The following is an 18,327-nucleotide window of genomic DNA, read 5'->3' as shown; positions in this document are numbered from 1 at the left end:
ATAAAAGTAGCAGTACCAAAACATAAAAATGCTGATAAATGTTGCTTTATTCACCTCCATCCATTATCTACAACCTTTCATCCCTTTATTCACTATTTGATTTTTTTTTAAATGTAAGGACATAAGAGTAAAATGTATAAAGTAGATGAACCTGTGAATTACTGAATCATTGATATGTAAAATTATTTATGAGTTTTTTATGTAAAGAACTGCAAAGTACTTTAAAATAAAAACTACATCTGAACTTTTAAAGGGAGAAACAATGTTCAAGTTTACTAAACACTCAGAACAGAACTTAATGTTACCAGCTGGGAAGTTGTAATGTACCTTTAATCAGTAATATGAGAAATGCCTGTTGAAAGTCAGCTAAACCTGTTAGGCCCTGTGTGTGTGTGTGTGTGTGTGTGTGTGTGTGTGTGTGTGTGTGTGGACTCCACCCTGCTGCGGCTCCTCAGTTTGTTCCGGGAGGTGTTGCTCACTGTTGCTACACATCTGGCTCCACCAACAGCACACAGACAGACAGACAGACAGACGGACGGTGTGAACCGTGTGTCAGATCTCTGCTCTTCTTCGGACTGTTTCGGTGAAGCAGAGAGGGCGTGGTCGTGACCGGAACTCTTCCCATTTTCCTCATTTGATCGCTGGGAATAAACCCGAGCAGGCGGACCTCTCTGTACTCGGTAAGTGGAGCTGACTAACATATTGTCATGTTTTGTTTTTTTTTACACATCAGATTGTTATGAAAGTATTTGGAGGCTTTGGAGACTTTAATGTGCTGCTGCGATGTGTCGGTCACCTCCCATGTGCAGTGACCTTGTGTTCTCTGGGCTCTGGGCGCTATTCGTGGCAGCAGAGCGGTGTTTGTCCTGCTCACACCTGAAAAGGCTGTTTGTGAGCTGGGGGGGGGGGTGTTTCCTGACATGTCAGCCTGGTGCTCCAAACAGCTCGGCCGCCTCTGTTTTCAGCTAAACTGAACTAAACTAACGTTTACACCAAAGCTGAACCTGGTTTCTGTGGCTGTCCTGTGCTGCTCTCAGCTGCAGCACAAAATAAAGTTACAGACTTTTATTCTGGAAGACATTTTGACTTGTCATAGCAGGAAAATGATGGCTTCAGTCCATTTAGGTGTCCCAGAACTATTTGATGACATCTTTCTACCTGCTGATGTGCAGTGGTGGGAATATTCATTCATTCAGTAGTCAGTCAGCCCCGCTCACACACACACACACACACACACACACACTGCTTAACAGCTGCCTTCAAGTAAGGGACTGTGTGGAAGTTATATGAATAGCCCTGGGTAGGGCTGTGAAACATCACTGCCCTACCCAGGGCTATTCATATTTTCCCTGAACCTGCTGCCTCATTAAAAACTGAAACACCCTCCCTGACATGTCAGTATGAACAGTGTCGGGTCAGTGCGACTTGCTTAATCATGTATCTCCATTCAAACCATAATCTCTCACTACAACTCCTAATGTGTGTCATTTAATATACTTACTGATAAAACTACAAAAGACCGCTGTGAAAGTTGTGCTTTTGGTCTAATTAGTTAACTGTTATATGTACCATGTAGACAGACAGGCAACATGTAGATTACAATTATTTTCATTATTGATTCATCTTTTTTTTTCCCTTAATGAATCAGTTAATCGTTTGGTGTAAAACATCAGTTTCTCCGAGATGAAGTCTTCAGATGTCTTAAATTATTACATTTTCTTCTATGTAAGGTCAAAAGTCTCACATTTGAGAAACCATTGGATTTTTTTGTGTTTGCTTACTAAACTGATGAATTGATGATCAAAATAGTTGCCGATTAATTCTCCTACAATTGACAAATGTATTGATTGACTAATCTTTGCAGCTCTAACCTATTCAGCATTGCGCAAAAGAAGGATGAAATAAAATATAAATTTAGGATGAAAAAAAAAATTAAAGACCCTCCTCTGCTTTCCCAAAAAGTCTGGCTGTCCTGCCTTCGGCCGAATGAAAATAACAACACCGTCCGTCCTTTCTCACCTTCTGTTCACCTTATAACTTTCATACAGTCCCTGATGCTCACCTGCTGACCCTGACTCTACTGTGGATGGACGGAATAACAGAAGCGCTAAACCATCCCTGCAATAAAACAAACTTATTATTAAGTCTATGAACACTGACCATTACATGATAAGTAAAGAAGGACTGTATCAGTAACAGTGGTGGACCCTCACAGATATGAAATACAAGACACTTTATGGGTTATTTACCCAACAACAGCCTCAGAAATGATCAGGTCAAATGGAAACCTTAGACTGCCTCAGCAGCTAAAATGATGAGCTTTGCCAAACTGGTTCTGATTGTTATTGTCATGTAAAGTATTTCTGTTATTCTGTCCACCCACATGACAGGCTTCAAGTGACATAAACCTTCTCAGACACTGGGTCACGCTGCCACTGAGTGAATATAATAATCAGACTTGGTTAAACAACATCAGCCAGCAGCTTGAATGTATCTTTCACTACAACTAGTGAGCCCGCCGCTCTGACGGTCTCTAAAGGTCAGCTTCCCCCGGAGGAGAGTTTCACCCCTCCTGTCCAAACACGCCGACACGTTAAGCCCTTTCGTCGGCCTGCTGTGTCTCAGTGACCGGCCCTGTGGCTCCTTCTCCGACTGTTTAACTGCACACACTCTGAAGCAATTTTTCCATTTAGTGTTTTCTGTCCTGTTGCTTGGTACTCGGGACGTGATGTAATGGCAGCACGAGGTGGAGCCAGTTCTTGAATTCCTTTACTGTGCGTATTCCCCTAAAAGCCTCAGTGTAAATGGAGCTCAGAGGACATTTTCTAAATAACTGAGCAAGTAAGAACCTACTTAGAAACACAGGTCAGTCTTTTTAATATGATGGCTCAGCTTCTGTTGTAACACCGTAGCAAGTAAATAAAGATCATCTGCGAGGTGTTAAAGTGTAAATAGATTTTGGGAGAAATGTATTTAAAATCTAAATGATTCACATTGTTAAAGTGGGTTAAATCTGTTGGTAAGGTTAATACTCGTTGCAGGAACATGGAGTAGTTGGGCCATATCTGACGGCATTGTGTGTGTGTGTGTTTGCATCAGTGTGTGTGTGTGTGTGTGTGGTCATTATTAGACATTTCCCTCAGACATGCATGTAATGATTCCTGAGCCTGCAGTGGTTTTTGGGAACCGCGTTACAAAGCAGAACCATATGTTCACTATAACCTGATACGACCCCAAATGTATCCTGTAAGGCAAGTAGGATTATTACCCTGTCGAATCTAAGTGTGGGCGCATACTGTATGTGCACACTCACACTCACACACACACACACACACACACACACACACACCAGCAGCAGCAGCAGCCCGGCACACAGGCGTACAGCCAGGCCGTGCTTTTTCCTTAAGTGTTTGTTTACATGCTTGGGATTGGCTTGCGTTCTAGGTTTGGTCATAACGACGATCGATATGTACCGATAGAAGATTTTTCTCCTGTCAGTGCAGAGGCAGCCTCTGTGTCCTGTGGATGTGTTTGGCTCTATTACTGCAGGTCACTGTGCTGTTGAAAGTCAATGGACAGAACTGCTTTATGACAGTAATTTATTTACTGTATGTTTTGCCGTCCTAATGTGACGAAGTATCTTGATTTTCCATGTATTTATGCCACAGTGGGACGTTTCCCTCATTTCTCCCGTCACTATTACAGGTGTATGGATGGATCAAAGCCCGACTGACACTGGGTTTTTTAGGCCTATATCAGTAATCAATATTGATATGAAAGTTTAAAAAAATCAGGTAAAGATAAATCATCTGATATTCAGTATTTCAGAGATGTACATTAGACAAAAGAAAAAGCTATATCAGGATCCCTTAAATTTAGTTAACATGTCAGTGTAAATATGTCAGGGTAACTAAACATATCTTTAAGAACTGCAATTTATTTAACTGATTAACATTAACTGATCATTATGGTAAGTTAGGGGCAGTGGAACAAGCACCAAACACAACACTAACATACACTTTTATCACGTGGCATTCATCACATCAGAGTTTATTCTGTGAAAGCAGCTGCCTGCCGTGGCTGACAGTGACACAGATTAGAGGCATAAAACAATAAGCTGAAAGGCGCTAAAAGGCTTCCGAGAAGTGAGGAAACTAGAGCGGGTGATAATATTCTATGGGGTCGTCACTACGACTTCATATTCAGGTCATTTAATCCATTCTTTATAGAAAAACAATGATTAGAGCAGCATTAAAGGCTGGTACCTACATGTGTGTGAAACAAAAAAACATCTGCTGATAATATTGGTAAATCTGTTGGTCCTTTTGGTTTTGCTGTTCTCTCTCTGTCTCTTTCTGTTTTTGTACACAGCAATGTGAGACACACATGAACAGACGTGATTTTCCTCCTCACAGGTGAAATGTCACGGTCAGACTACCCTCCCGGGTATAACGACTCCCATGGCCAGCTATATCCTCAGGGTGGCAATTACCCACCACCCCCTGCGTATGGCTTCCCTTCCTTCGGTGGTCCCCAGCCAGGCCAGCCCTCTGCTCCCTACCCCATGGGTCAAAACGCCCCCCTGTACCCAGGCCAGCCAGGGGGCTATCCTCCAGGGCCGTACCCTGGACAGCCTCACCCAGGAGCTGGCTACCCAGGAGCTGGCTACCCAGGAGCTGGCTACCCTAATCCCCCTCCCATGCCCCCTGTCATCCCACCCACCATACCATCAGATGTCCTGAGCTCTGGTAAGACCGGGAAAATCCACCTACTAGCATAATAAAGCTCACTAATGAACATGTTACATCTTCATTGTTCATGTACAAAGTGTAAAAATGTCAATTTGCACATAACCCACCATAAAGCCAAAGAGCTGGCCGTCTCCTCCAGCTCCCAGTCTTTATGCTAAGCCTGACCTCTCTGCTGAGGGGAGACGGGCTCCCCGTAGCCCTCTGCGGTCGGTGCTCATGTTTCTGTTCTGCTGGCGACACAGGTGAGGAGTTTGCGGAGAGCAGCAGCGACTGGGACAGTATGAGCATTCGGCACGCCTTCATCAGAAAGGTAAAACACACCTGTCACACAAACCACACTGGATTAGCTCCAGTTTGTGTCCCTCGTGTGTTCCCATTACATTTGAGTCACAGAGTTAAAGGAGGCTGTCCGTATAATTATTTGCATGTACTGATGGACTGAACTGCTCTGATGAGAAACAATGGGGTGTAATGTCCTTTTTCTCGGCACGTGTTTTTCAGGTGTATTTGATTCTGGCGTCTCAGCTCCTTGTCACCACAGCCATCGTGGCCGTGTTCACGTTTGTGTGAGTACGCAGAGTGTGTGTTTTGTGTGTGCCTGTCAGTGTCTGCGTCTGTGTGTAACTGTGCCTCTGTTTCTCACAGCGAACCTGTCAGATATTTCATTAAGCGGAACCAAGCTATCTACTGGGTGTCATAGTAAGTGGGGATATCGGTACACTCGAAGTTATGCTCTTTAGTAGGAATCAAAATGAAAGCTTGGTTGTCTGACTGTGTGTTTTAGTGCGGTGTATATCATCACCCACCTGGTGCTGGTCTGCTGTAAGGGCCCCCGGTGAGTGACGGCTCTGTTTTACAAAGCCTTACAAAGAATATTTGCACAAAGAATATTTGCAAAACTGCATTTAACCATGTGATCTCCCCCTGTTTGTAGGAGGAAGTTCCCATGGAACATCATTCTGCTGTCCATCTTTGTAAGTCAGACGACTTGTGGTTGACAGGAAGTGCAGACAAATTACTGATTACAGGCTAAAACATAATATCTCTGTCACGGTTTGACGTCGATGCTAGAACTAAGCGGTGAGTCACCACACTTGACTCAGGCCGCATTTGCGTACCGCTTCTGATATGTTGTTTCTGTGTTTGTACCGGCTCTGTGCAGAAGAAGGCTCCATGTGTCCGTCAGAAGGGGTGGACCAGTTACATTTTGCCTTGAAAGCTGCAGTCCAGCTCTGTTCCAATTGTTTTAAACCCCTTTTAACTATCGAATCCACGTAACATTACAGCCATTGTAGTCTTTAGCACTGAAATATATGTTAATACATTGCAGTAATACATCATGTATTTTTCTGTATTTATGAGGACCATGCTTTATTTCTGTCCAGTGCTGTGATGGCCTATAATCAGACCTTTAGTTTACATGTTGGTTATTTTTTTCCTCAAATGTTGTGATGAGACTATTTTTCAATGGACAAATAAACTTTTAAAATATATATTATTTCTCACAGACCCTGGCTTTGTCCTACATGACGGGATCCATTTCCAGGTAAGGAGAACCGTTCCATGAACCAGTCCATGAAGTATGGTGTAAACATGGTGCTTCCCTCAGAATGAACTGTGCGCGTCTCTTTTGATTTTAGTTACCATAACACAAAAGCAGTGTTTCTCGCTCTGGGTATCACCGCCGTCGTCTGCATCGCCGTCACAGTCTTCTGCTTCCAGACAAAGGTGTGTGTGAGAGCTTATCAGCTTCAAATGGCCACAGTGTATTTGTGCAGTCACACACGTTATCAACATGGCCGCTGGTGGTTTCTCCTTCCAGGTGGACTTCACCAAGTGCCAGGGCCTGTTCTGTGTGCTTGGGATCGTAATGTTTGTGACCGGCATCATAACAACCATTGTGCTGTCCTTCAAATATGTGAGTTAAGGCTACTGTGAACAAGACACTGTTTTCTAACACACACAGTTTTTGGAGTTTCCATCATTGTAATGATGCATTTGTTGTTTCAGATTCTGTGGCTTCACATGCTTTATGCAGCTTTGGGAGCCATAGGCTTCACCATGGTCAGTATTTTATTCGAATTGTTTGATACTGTGTTTTTTTTTGTAATGTTACGTTACTCTCTTACAGAGCACTTTTTACAGTGTTATTCTGAATGCTCTTTGCATGTCTTGTAGTTCCTGGCGTACCACACACAGCTGCTGATAGGAAACAGGAAGCACTCCATCAGTCCAGAGGAGTACGTGTTCGCCGCGCTCTCCATCTACGTTGACATCGTCCACATCTTCATTTTCCTGCTGCAAATTATCGGCGCTTCGACCAAATAAGGCCGCTGAGGGTCAAGAGGGCGCAGAACCATTCTGGTTTTTTTAAAAACTTTTTGCTTTTTTCCCCGGTCAGGATCAGAACACATTTAGAGAAGCATGACGCTCTCCAGGGAAAACATCTAAGGGCTGAATTTGAGATTTTGTCATATTCCAACGCACAACACATGCACTTTTTCTGTAATCACTTTGTCTATATGTGCATTAATCAACTTACCAGTGGCCAAAGAAGAATACCAACACGACACTATAGATACTGCAAATAGCTTTCGACACTGGAATGCACCATTTATTCGCTCTTGCTGGACTTCAGGCAGACATGTCTAACATGTTTCTCTGCATGCAGATGTACTGCTATATGTGTGTGTGTGGACTCTGATTTGCCAACACAAAGGCCCACCCCTCTGGTTGGCTCTTAGGTACAGCACGGCAGGTCCACAGCTTTCAGTTTTCATGTAAAGGAGAGAAATGTTCCATGATTTATGAAGTAGCTGACGTCTAAATACCTTTGAATTACCAATGAATATTTTTCAGTGTTTAGGCATTTCCTCTTAACTTTCACGGTTAATTACTTCCATGATTAGTTCCAGTTTTGGGAAATTCACTGCTTTGCTTTCTTGCTGAGTTAGATGTGGAGCTTGATGCCACTCATGTCTGTGTGGTGAATAAAAGGGGACAGTCAGCAGCTGCTTAGCTTAGTTTAGCTTATAGACAGTTTCCGTTTCCAGTCTTTCATATGCAGGTAGCTTCATATGTACTGTGCAGACCTGAGAACAGTGTTGATCGTCTCGTCTGATCATGTTCAAAAATATTTAATTATTGGCTTAATTATATGCATGTTAAAAGGCAAAATGGGGTTTAATGGTAAAGAGGAAACGTTTGTGTGAACTCTCTGAACTGACGAGTGTTTACGTGCCCAAAACATGTTACATGATGTAACATTTGGTATTGAGCCTTATAGCAATGCTAAAAATACTCAACCACACTTAGTGTCAACAGTCAGGTGATGGATCTGCTCACCCCTGTAGTCCGGCCCAGTGCACCTAACAACAGCCTCTGATCTGCTGTCGTGGCTTCATGTAAGCAGGCCTTTCCTGATTGTCTTTAATACATGTGTTGCTATATTGTAACTCTATACATTCTACATCATTATAGTGCCTTCACAATGACAATGTTTCTGAAATAAGATTTCTTTTTACTAGATAATTACAGGGTTGTACTCCTTATGCTTTTATAGTATTGTTACATGCAGTGTGTGCCTGTTAATATATTGTTGTGTTACAGTCAGATTTAGGTCAGATTTAGATACTGAGAGCCAGCAGGGCGGCTTTTTCCACACAGGAAAACACAATCAGTCTCACTGTGTTGAATCATTATGAAAGTCAGTTCCAGCAAATGTGGTTCAATCCAAAAAACCCTGAGATCATCAACCCCACCCAGCTGGTCCTCACCACACCTTCATATGCATCTCAAGTTCAGACCCAAGCCAAAGTTACGCATAACCTGAGACTTAAAACAGCTAAGTCAAACATGTAGCTTGTGTAGAACAGAAAGTCAGTGTGGGGTTTGTAAATATACATGTCCGTGATGAAGACTATCTATTTGCCTTTTCATATCAAATAAAGATTTGTATTTGTAAGTTGTACCTGTGATGATTCTTGACATATTCACAGATTTACAAATATGCATTTATTTCCTCATATTTATAGGAGATCAGAAATATGGCTAATAAATATGTGATCATAATTCACTGAAGTGGTCAACCTCAACAGTACAATTCATCTTTGTTCATGAGCAAGAAAAATCAAATCTGCAAAAAACAAAAAAAAACTCTGTCCATGACTAAAGGTTCAGTCAGAGGCTTATTCCCTCTCAGATTTCCTGCATCAGCTCACAGTAGAAGTAGTGGCAGTTCTGAATGTCTCAGAGGTTTTGAATGTTTTCAAACCTGACATCCCTCTGTAATCAGTCTTTGGACAGCAGTGAAGTACAATAATCACTGTGGTCGAACACGTGCATCATCAGTCCAGTTTAACACTCTCTGTACGATGGCGGTAGCGACTCCCTTCATATTCTCCCTCGTTGGACTTTCTCATCCTCTGTCGAACCTTTCGCTGCTTCATTCGGTTCTTGTCCACTTGCCTCTTGGCCAGGATGAAGCTGATGATACCTGTGGGGAGGCCTATCATCCTAGAGGGCAGAGGGCAATGGTTACGTTACTCATCCATTACTGATGCAGTGTGTTGGAAACTGTCAGCACATTATGATAGTATGATAGAGTGGAGGGGGCAGAAATGCTGGAAAGTTGATAACAGGTTTTATTACACAGCGTTGTTAAATACTCGATTCTGATTGGTCAATCAAGGCATTCTACAGTCTGCTATTTTCGTATAACAGACCTCAGCTATGGCTGCAGTTCTGATAGCGGAAGCAAGAACATAATTTTTTAAATCAATAAAATCGATTTCAAGTCACTGTGTTGTGTCCAGTTGTTGATTTCTTTAGTACGAAGCCGTGTATTAAGCACATCAGGGCCCTACGTCACCCTGCCGGGGTTCTTTTTGCAATAATAACCAGCTCACTGTACATTATCTCTTCCTGAATCTGCTGTGTTCATGTTTCCTCCTGTGAATGAATCATCAGGACAGATTTAGCCATGTTAGTTTGAAGACATACACCAAGTTGCCAGTTTACTAGGTACAATGAGGTCAAACTAACTCAGCCCAGCAATAAATCTTCCTTTCAGTCCTAGCAGTTGAATTGTATGGTGCTATACTGAGGTTAGATTGTAGTGTAGATCATATTTTCTTCATTAAAGTAGGATTTATTGCACGTCTGTTGTATTAGATTTGCGTTGATGTACCTAATAAATCTGAAATGGAGTGTGTAATCTTGCTGGAGCATCCCTTTCAACTTCTGTAATTCTACATGACTTCTGGTGCAAGAGAGTTAACATCTATGTTGTTTTTCTGTCGGGCTGTTTCAATATTAGCTGTAAGTTACTAGGCAACAGTTGTCACTGCAGACCTCCAGCTCCAAACAAACATTAGTTTATTCAAATTAGAGAAATAACTTTAAAACCAGAGGTAATCATACATATTCATGATGCTCAAGGCTTCTTAAGTCAAGGTAAAAATGGTCTGTGGATGTTTGGAACACACCTAAATTACAAACAAGATATTGTCTCGTGAAAAACAGCACTAGTGTGTAAAAGACTAAAAGTCAAAGATGTCCATCTGCCCAGTTACATTCAGCCATCTAACAGTTAGCTACAGAAACAGGCAGGTTGCTGGTCTCCCTGAAGAGAAAAGGTTTGTTTGGTAAATGGTTTGGGCGAGAAGGAAGATGAAGTCTGTCTGTCTCATCTTCTATCACTCATTGCACGATGAGTTATTTACTACAGCTTGGGGTTTAAGAAGAGATCCTTTATGCTGAGCTTGTGACAGGAGTCATAGGAGAATTCTATGTAAGCACTTGGTGTCTAAGTCCATATTTATATACAGTATATGCATGGAACAATACATAACCAGCCAACATTGTTACTCCTACTGACCCTGCCAAAGGCACTACTGCTGTCCTACATGAACTTATCCAAATGCAAATACTGGTGTTACTGCAGATACTTCTGCTGCATTTGAAACCATGAGCTCTGCACCAAGGTGTGTTCATACAGGTGTGCTTTGCTCATCTGTCTATCTATCTAAATCCTGCAGAGTTATTTTGTGAGACACTGAAATGAAAAGGAGAGACTCACCAGGCATAGCCAATCGCTATCATGGGGTTCTTCGCTTTTTTCCTGGGGATATATTCAGGACCCTCTCGTTCCTCCTCCTCCTCTTCCTCCTTCCCGGCCCCCCTGCTGTCTGTCCTGTGCGGCTCCGTCCTGGAGCTGCTCTGGGGGGCAGCAGAAGAGGCATGCAGCCGCAAACACTGACACAACGCCGGGGTTTGGCTCCTCTGCGTGAGGAGCCACCGACCGGGAAGCAGCTGCACACCTACGGGAATAAAAACACCTTTATATTCTTCAGTGATGTGACTTCTGTCCCCTCTGTAACGAAGCTGAGGGTTCAAGGAGTCTGGTTAAATGTAAAAACAAGGAAAACAGCGCTGCAAAATAGCGCTGACGTTATTTACACGAATGGAACGAACAAGAACTTATGTTAAATTGTATGTTAACTTCTTTACAAAACACGTACTTTTACAACGTCTGTGTTTTTACCTTTCAGTGCTGTCCTAAATGCTGTCAGGTAGGGTGCCGCCATGTTTGTTGAATAAGCTGAGTCGGGCATGCGCAGTGGCGTTCTTCTCACATCTGTGACTGCTGCCGCCCAGAGGACACCGACATCATAGCACCTCTGGGAAATACTGCATGACGTCAACACAAATACAAAGCCAGGGGACACCTTTGTGTTTATGTCAAAATTCTATTTATTGAACGTGGTAACATTTCCATTCACTTCATGTCACAATTTTACAAAAATACATACATTAGAACTTGACATCATGGAGGCAAGTAAGCCTCAATGTGTGCCTCTAATATACAGTTATGGATAAACAGCAGTTACATAATCCTCAGGGGGGGGTTCCCTTGTCCAAGAGCCAAACAAACAGAAGCCAGCAAACAAGTGGAAGACAGAGAGCAGCGTATTTACAAAAGTCAGTCTGACAAGCAAGCGCCTCAGTTTTTTCTTTAAGAGCCCCAGAATTGTCTGTACAGTAGAGCTGATGAACCCACAGAAACAAGTCTTGAATGCTACTTTTATGTACGAGTTACATATGAGCATTCAAAAACACAGTAAACGTCAACTTTCTTGTTGGAGTTGAATGTCGATAAGCTGCAAGGGGAGGAGGGATGAAGGGAGGAGTTCAGTCTTCCAGGATGTAGTTGGGGTTGACGACCAGAACGACTTCTTCTTCTGCGCTCGCAGGCTCAGAGCCCTTCAGCCCCGCCTGGGACAGCTCGATGAGGATGTGATCCTGAGGACACAGACACACGTTGTCAGTTAACACCAGACTTGAAAGCACTTGTTTGAAATCAGTGGATGTATTTTCCCCCACCCCCACTCACATAGTGCACCAGCCTGTGGAGGACCTTCTCTATCAGACCCTTCTTATTGATCAGCTCCTCTTCGGACTCGATCTCCGTCTCCATCTCCTTCAGATACCAGTTCACCACAGCGCTTTTCTTCAGCTCCTCCTCTTCCTCAGCTGCAACAGAGAGATCAGTGAGAGGGTTAGACTGAGCGATGACCAAAGAAAAACAAAACAAGTGTGGAGATTGGGAGTTATTTTCAGTAGTATGAAGGGGACATCTCTTACCCTCCTCTGCTCTGCGTAAATGCAGAACCAGCAGGTTGGAGATGCGTCTGTACTCGGGGAAGGACAGGCGGAGAGACGGTTTAGGCTGGCTGCCCGGCTCAGCGTGGCCGTTCACACCGTTGGCGTGGCCATTAATTCCATTGACGTGCCCGTCGACACCATCAACATGGCCGTTTACGCCATTCACTCCGTTAGGGATGGCGTTTCCTGCAAAGGGAAGTTTGCATTAGATAAAGTCTGCCACAGATACAACCAATGAGTCTGTGTTAAGCTGCGCATTTGTCTCAGAGCGTGCGAGGTTGTGTGCGTCACTACCTTCCTCCTGCTGCTCCTCCTCCTCCTCCAGTTCGTCCTCCTGCTCCAGGTTGATGTCTGGCGTCTCCACTCTGATGATGGATTTGTTCAGAAGACGAAAGGCTTCCTTCACATGTTTGGGCTGCACCTGAAGACGCACAGAGAAAAAGGAAGGAGGTCAGAATTGTGCGTCACATAATACGCTTGTGAGTAGTTCGTTTCGTTTTCTTTAGTACCCACCTCGTCGCAGCAGTGCATGCGCGCCATGCCCTCCGAGAGGCGGATCATGCTCTCCAGCTGTCGCACCGTTATTCTCCAGGCAGACTTGGACACACCTCCAGAGCTGTCACGCTGACGCAGACGCTTGTACTGCTCCACGATGAACTCCTCTGATTCACTGGAGATCTACAGACATGTGCGAACAAAGCAACGCTTAATACAAATCACCAGCTGTCAAACCTGATGCAAGCACACAATCAGTGCAGGGACACACACATACCCACACACACACACACACACCTTAGGTTTGAACTGCCTTGCAAAGAGCAGGTATCTGCGGATCTCATCCAGAGAGTACAGCCGGTCCACAGACTCCTCTATGCGGGAGTGCAGGTCCACGATGCGTCTGGCGATGGCGTAGTCCGTCACCTGGGATACACACAGATGCACACTGGGTTAGACAAAACTCAAAGACCGCCTGCAGGGAAACTAGAATATAGATAAAAATACGACGAATGAGACAAACAGCAGAAAGAATGAAACATTAAAAACTAAGTTTACTTAATCTAGTAATAATGACGGACTAGTACGCGCGTACCTCATTACAGTCGTCCACCAGGATGAAGAAGAGGTCGAAGCGGCTCATGATGGGGGCGGTCAGCTGGACGTTCTGCTTCAGGCTCTTGCTGCGGTCGTAGCGCCCACCCACAGGGTTGGCGGCAGCCAGGATGGATGTGCGAGCGTTCAGGGTGGCCTGGAGCAGATGGAGGGAAAGTCCAGTTATTCTACTGCAGAGATGACTGAGGCCTCCTGGGTAACAGAAACTTAACTTGGCTCATGACGATGCATCTTAAAAGCGAAGCTTGAGTGGTTTAGTCGTATTGGACTTGCATGTCATGCTCAACAAGGTTTCTCTTCACCAAAATGAGGTAAAAAAAATTATCATTTCATCGTTGAGTTTGCGCTGATCTGGCTGCATCACCTTGACTCCAGCCTTGGTGATGCTGATGGTCTGCTGCTCCATGGCTTCATGGATGGCCACCTGGTCCTTGAGGTCCATCTTGTCAAACTCATCAATGCAGCACACACCCTGAAGGAAAAACACCACCATTTACCGCCACTGAATCCACTTCCTAAACACCCTCCAGTCCCTCGGAGACTCGTAGCACTCACATTGTCAGCCAGCATCAGAGCTCCGGCCTCGATGACAAACTCGTGGGACTCCTCGTCTCTGACCACAGCTGCCGTCAGACCGGCAGCACTGCTGGCCTTGCCGCTGGTGTACACCGCTCTGGGGCTGAACTCCTCCACGTGCCTGTACACACACATTACCACTCATTACCATACATTCAGTCCTACATGTGATGGATTAAAACATCTGCGTAGTTACTGGAAATCCGTCTATACTGCTTCACGTACTTGAGGAACTGGCTCTTGGCGGTGCTGGGGTCTCCGACGATGCACACGTTGACGTCTCCCCTCAGCGAGGTTCCCTCCATGGTCGTCTTGGGAACGCCTCCGAACAGCATCAGCAGGATGCCGCGCTTCACCTCGTTATTGCCTGCGTGATCACAGACGCAATTTAACGCAGCTCTAACACAACGCCGCCCTAGACAGAGAAAGCGCTCGACGCCGGTAGGAGCACTGACCGTGGATGGTGGGGAACAGGCTGGTGCACAGGTTGTGGTACAAGTTCTTGTCTTGGCTCATCTCAAACACTTTCTCCCACTCCTTCTCTGTCATCTGGCTCTTGATGCTTTCCGCAGTCTGCTCCTCCTCCCGCAGCTCCTTACCGCCAAACTACAACAAGAGAAACCACACGCTTGTCATTCAGCATCAGGTGTGTTTTTTCTTTTGCTTCTCTGGTTCACTGTTAGCTTGTGTGTGTGTGTGTGTCTTACTCGAGGGTTAGTCGGGGCCACGTTGCAGGCCAGGAAGGCCAGTCTGTATGAGAGCTCTCTGACTCCCAGAGCTTTCAGCCCTCTCAAACCCTCAGACTCAAAGCCCTGAGGTCCCCCGCCCACACGGGTGCTGGTCTCTGCTCGCACACCTGGAGAGGGGATGCCCATACAGACGGTCATGAGGTGTGACAAAATAAAAACAACTATACCAAGTCAGCTGGAGTGACAGAGTGGTCAAAACCTACCAGGAGTGCTGAGCTGAGAGACGTCTGGCACGACAATGAGGGTCCCGGTGAAGTCGCAGCGGTCTCCGGCCTGAGCCATCTCCACGGCCTCGGCCCTCAGGACGATCTCCAGGGAGCGCGGAATTGAACCACGAGGCAGCTCCGCCTGCGTCTCCTGGATGCGCACCTGAACACAAGAGTCCGACTGAGTCACAAACCTCAGGGCTCAGGCTGCATACACCTGTTTCCTTTCCACGCACGAATGCAAACACAAACACACACACTCCTTCTCATAGGTACCTTCTGGAAGTCGATGAACTTGGATTTGTGCGTGTCGAGGTGGAAGCGGGCGCGGTTGTTGCACACGGGGTTCCTGCAGATGGTTGGTGGGGAGTATTTGAACTGCTGAGGGACGTCCTTGATCACTGCCTGGCAGTCCATGCACACGAAGGTGCCGCTCACCTGCAAAGTCATTAGAATTACTACGTTTGTTTACATGTGTTGTTTTTGTGCGTGCACTGACTGCTGGGTACCTTACCAGCTCAGGGTGCACCGGGTGCGTCCTCACCACCTGACCGCTGATCCTCACCAGGGTGCCGATACGCATGGACGACAGCTCACGGATCCTAGATTACACACAAGGGTCATTTTTGATTTATTGATCTAACTTTGTCCATTTAACAATTAAGATTGAGATATCGTATGTCAACAAAGCAATCTGACGTTAACAGTGATTCACAGGGCATCTTACTTGTGTCTGGTGGGCAGATCCTCCAGGGCCACGTAGAACTCTTTGTTGAGGGGAACATTCCCATGATCCCGAGCAAAGTTGCGCACGGCCCGGCAAAGGAAGGGGTAAACTCTGAAAACAGAGCCCCTCGTGTTAGTCTCAGACAGGAGAATGTGGGTGTGTGTGTGTTTTATACTACTTTATGTTTCTATTCTACCACATTTCAGTGGGAAATGTTTGTTCTCATGCATTTATTTGACAGCTTTCGCTACTTTGCAGATTTAGATTGTTATTACAAATTATAGGTCAGATAATAGATCTCTCTTTATAGATTAAGCTACCCAGCAGTGTAGAAAGTAAATGATCTCCATCTTTACCAGCTGCAACAATAAAGTGAGTACACAGTGAGTATTTTTACTTGTAAACTATATTTTCATGCTACTATTTTTGCACTGAAGATTTTGAACTCAGGACTTTTACTCTGTAGTGTTGCTACTTTTACTTCAGTGAAAGCTCTGAACGCTTCTTCCACCACTGGTGATGACAGATCTGAGGTGATGAACTGGGCTTGCTCTGCTGTGGTCAGCTCACCTGTAGTACTCCTCCTGGATGGTGGTGGCCAGCTCCTGGTTGAAGCCCTCCAGGTCAGTGAAGCTCACCAGCAGGGTGTTCCTCTCAGGCCTGATCAGCTCCTCGGCCTCCCGGACATACTTCACCTCCCCATCCCCGGTCTGGAACCTGCAGGCGCAAACAGCCGTCGGAGAATTCATTATAAATACAACATGTGGCCAATAACCTCACAGTGACTGATGAGGTATAATGAGATATCATGCGATCGACTAGTGCACAGCCCGTTTCGGACGACAACAACACAATGAAGCCTGCTAGCTAGCTGGCTGGCTGACTCACTCCTCCAAGAAAGCCTGGAATAACTTCTGGCATTTTTCGGCCAGCTCGTCCTTCACCATCTCCCCGGCATGCTCCGCGGTTGCTGTGGCAACATCCATGCTGAAACACCGTCAAACTGCGACAAAAGCTTGAAAAAGTTCACCCAGACACCGATCAGCCCCGCTGCTCTCCGGACACACACACTCACAGCACGCAGAGGTCCCGACAACACGGAGACAGGTTTCGCGCGAAAAGCGGGACACGTGATCTTTGGCGCGCCGCTTTCGACCAATCGGAGCTCACCAAATGATATTCTGTAGTTTGTAGCCAATGAGGAGGGAGTTTCGTCAACTGACGCCACCTCCATCTGCTCTTTCCCGCGACACGCTTCCTGCTTCAGAGCAATAAAGTTCAGGAAGAAAAAAACAACAAAAAAACTTATTTGCGCTCTCTTTCTATGGCGTGTGTGAACACGTGTGGTCCCAGGACTAATCTTAACCAAACATTACTTAATAATGAATAATAATACATTCACTTATTGTATTTTTTTTTTTTTTACATTATTACAATCCTAAAATCTGATGGAGACAATATTAATAATAATAATGATAATAATCCTTTATTGATCCCCATGGGGAAAATTCAGGTGTTGCAACAGCCTAATATTCAACACTAAAGTACAAAATTAAAAATACAAAATTAAAAGCGCAATAGAAAAAAAGTAACACACGTTAAAACTCTGGATTATGGCTAACAAAGGGTTAATCCCAGTTCAGACATTTTTATTATCAATATGAACAAATGGTTGTTAGTGTCATTATCACACATAACCACAGTTACATTAGTCCATATGAGAGAATAAGCCAACATGTAATGTGCTGCACTGTGACCACTGTGGGGCAGTGAACACTCATGGTTATACATACAGTCAACTCCACCAGCTTCAGCACTGGCACACTATCATGATATCACACTCACACCATACAAACGTTCACCAGTGTATAAGATATCTATATTATTCCCACTAAGGAAAGTGGATTCTCACTGTGACAAACGTTTCTGGTGAAAATCTTTCAAAATAAAACAATTGAGAGACACAGTTGTATTTATAACATTAAGACTACAACCGAGTTTGGAGGAGGCTGGATGTTTTTCTGCCCCCTTGTAGATTAATGAGACTTTTAGGTGTGTTATTTGTGTGTGTGTGTGTATTTTATACAGAATATCACTCAAAATGGCCCGTCTTGAGAGCAGATGCATACTTTGATTCGAGGGGGCAAAGTGGTTGCCAGTAGTTCAGGGGTACAAAGCTGTATCAGTTCTTCGTGAACTAAAGGTGAAATCAGTTAAAGTACAAAACTATAGACACCCGGGTGGTGCAGGGGAAAAGTATTAATCCACCATTAGCAGCATTAGTCTGGTGGGAAGCCAGTGAGGGACGTCCATGTTGCAGATAGCAGCTCTTATTGGCTGGCCTGTCCGCACTAAGTGTGGTTGCTGGGTTGGTTGTTAACAGCAGCTGTGGGTTCTTAAGCTTAATGTCGGTTACGATGAATGTCAATCATTAAAAGTCTTTGGAAACAAAAGTAAAACTTCTCCCTGCCGGCAGCACAGACATTTTCCCTGCTAACAGTGTGCTCACTGTGATGTAAAGAACTGGACTCTGTTCTGTCGGT

General features: G+C 44.8%; 3 protein-coding genes across 3 annotated transcripts; 1 reads left to right on the top strand and 2 right to left on the bottom strand.

Moving 5' to 3' along the window:
* Positions 1 to 604: 604 nt before the first annotated feature.
* Positions 605 to 7,099, top strand: tmbim1a (transmembrane BAX inhibitor motif containing 1a). The gene is made up of 12 exons (XM_070845653.1): positions 605 to 680; positions 4,416 to 4,748; positions 4,994 to 5,061; positions 5,253 to 5,317; positions 5,397 to 5,450; positions 5,536 to 5,586; positions 5,686 to 5,725; positions 6,260 to 6,297; positions 6,392 to 6,479; positions 6,574 to 6,669; positions 6,762 to 6,815; positions 6,930 to 7,099. The coding sequence occupies exons 2-12, from the start codon at positions 4,421 to 4,423 to the stop codon at positions 7,077 to 7,079; spliced, it is 1,032 nt and encodes a 343-aa protein (XP_070701754.1). The 5' UTR covers positions 605 to 680; positions 4,416 to 4,420; the 3' UTR covers positions 7,080 to 7,099.
* A 1,174-nt stretch (positions 7,100 to 8,273) lies between these two features.
* On the bottom strand, positions 8,274 to 11,347 carry LOC139214738 (probable hydrolase PNKD). Its single transcript, XM_070845654.1, has 3 exons — positions 11,296 to 11,347; positions 10,831 to 11,071; positions 8,274 to 9,266 (listed from the first exon to the last, which is right to left on the bottom strand). The coding sequence occupies exons 1-3, from the start codon at positions 11,336 to 11,338 to the stop codon at positions 9,098 to 9,100; spliced, it is 453 nt and encodes a 150-aa protein (XP_070701755.1). The 5' UTR covers positions 11,339 to 11,347; the 3' UTR covers positions 8,274 to 9,097.
* Positions 11,348 to 11,480: 133 nt separating this feature from the next.
* mcm6 (minichromosome maintenance complex component 6) lies at positions 11,481 to 16,865 on the bottom strand. The gene is made up of 18 exons (XM_070844917.1): positions 16,673 to 16,865; positions 16,355 to 16,501; positions 15,785 to 15,895; positions 15,572 to 15,659; positions 15,334 to 15,495; positions 15,055 to 15,220; positions 14,810 to 14,958; positions 14,558 to 14,708; positions 14,328 to 14,469; positions 14,082 to 14,223; positions 13,891 to 13,998; positions 13,507 to 13,662; positions 13,209 to 13,337; positions 12,930 to 13,094; positions 12,711 to 12,837; positions 12,396 to 12,602; positions 12,145 to 12,284; positions 11,481 to 12,053 (listed from the first exon to the last, which is right to left on the bottom strand). The coding sequence occupies exons 1-18, from the start codon at positions 16,768 to 16,770 to the stop codon at positions 11,943 to 11,945; spliced, it is 2,499 nt and encodes an 832-aa protein (XP_070701018.1). The 5' UTR covers positions 16,771 to 16,865; the 3' UTR covers positions 11,481 to 11,942.
* Between the last annotated feature and the right edge of the window lie 1,462 nt (positions 16,866 to 18,327).

The sequence above is a fragment of the Pempheris klunzingeri genome, chromosome 15, assembly GCF_042242105.1.
Source record: "Pempheris klunzingeri isolate RE-2024b chromosome 15, fPemKlu1.hap1, whole genome shotgun sequence".
In the NCBI taxonomy this organism is placed as follows: Eukaryota; Metazoa; Chordata; class Actinopteri; order Acropomatiformes; family Pempheridae; genus Pempheris; species Pempheris klunzingeri.
This window is presented reverse-complemented; position numbering and strand designations above follow the sequence as displayed.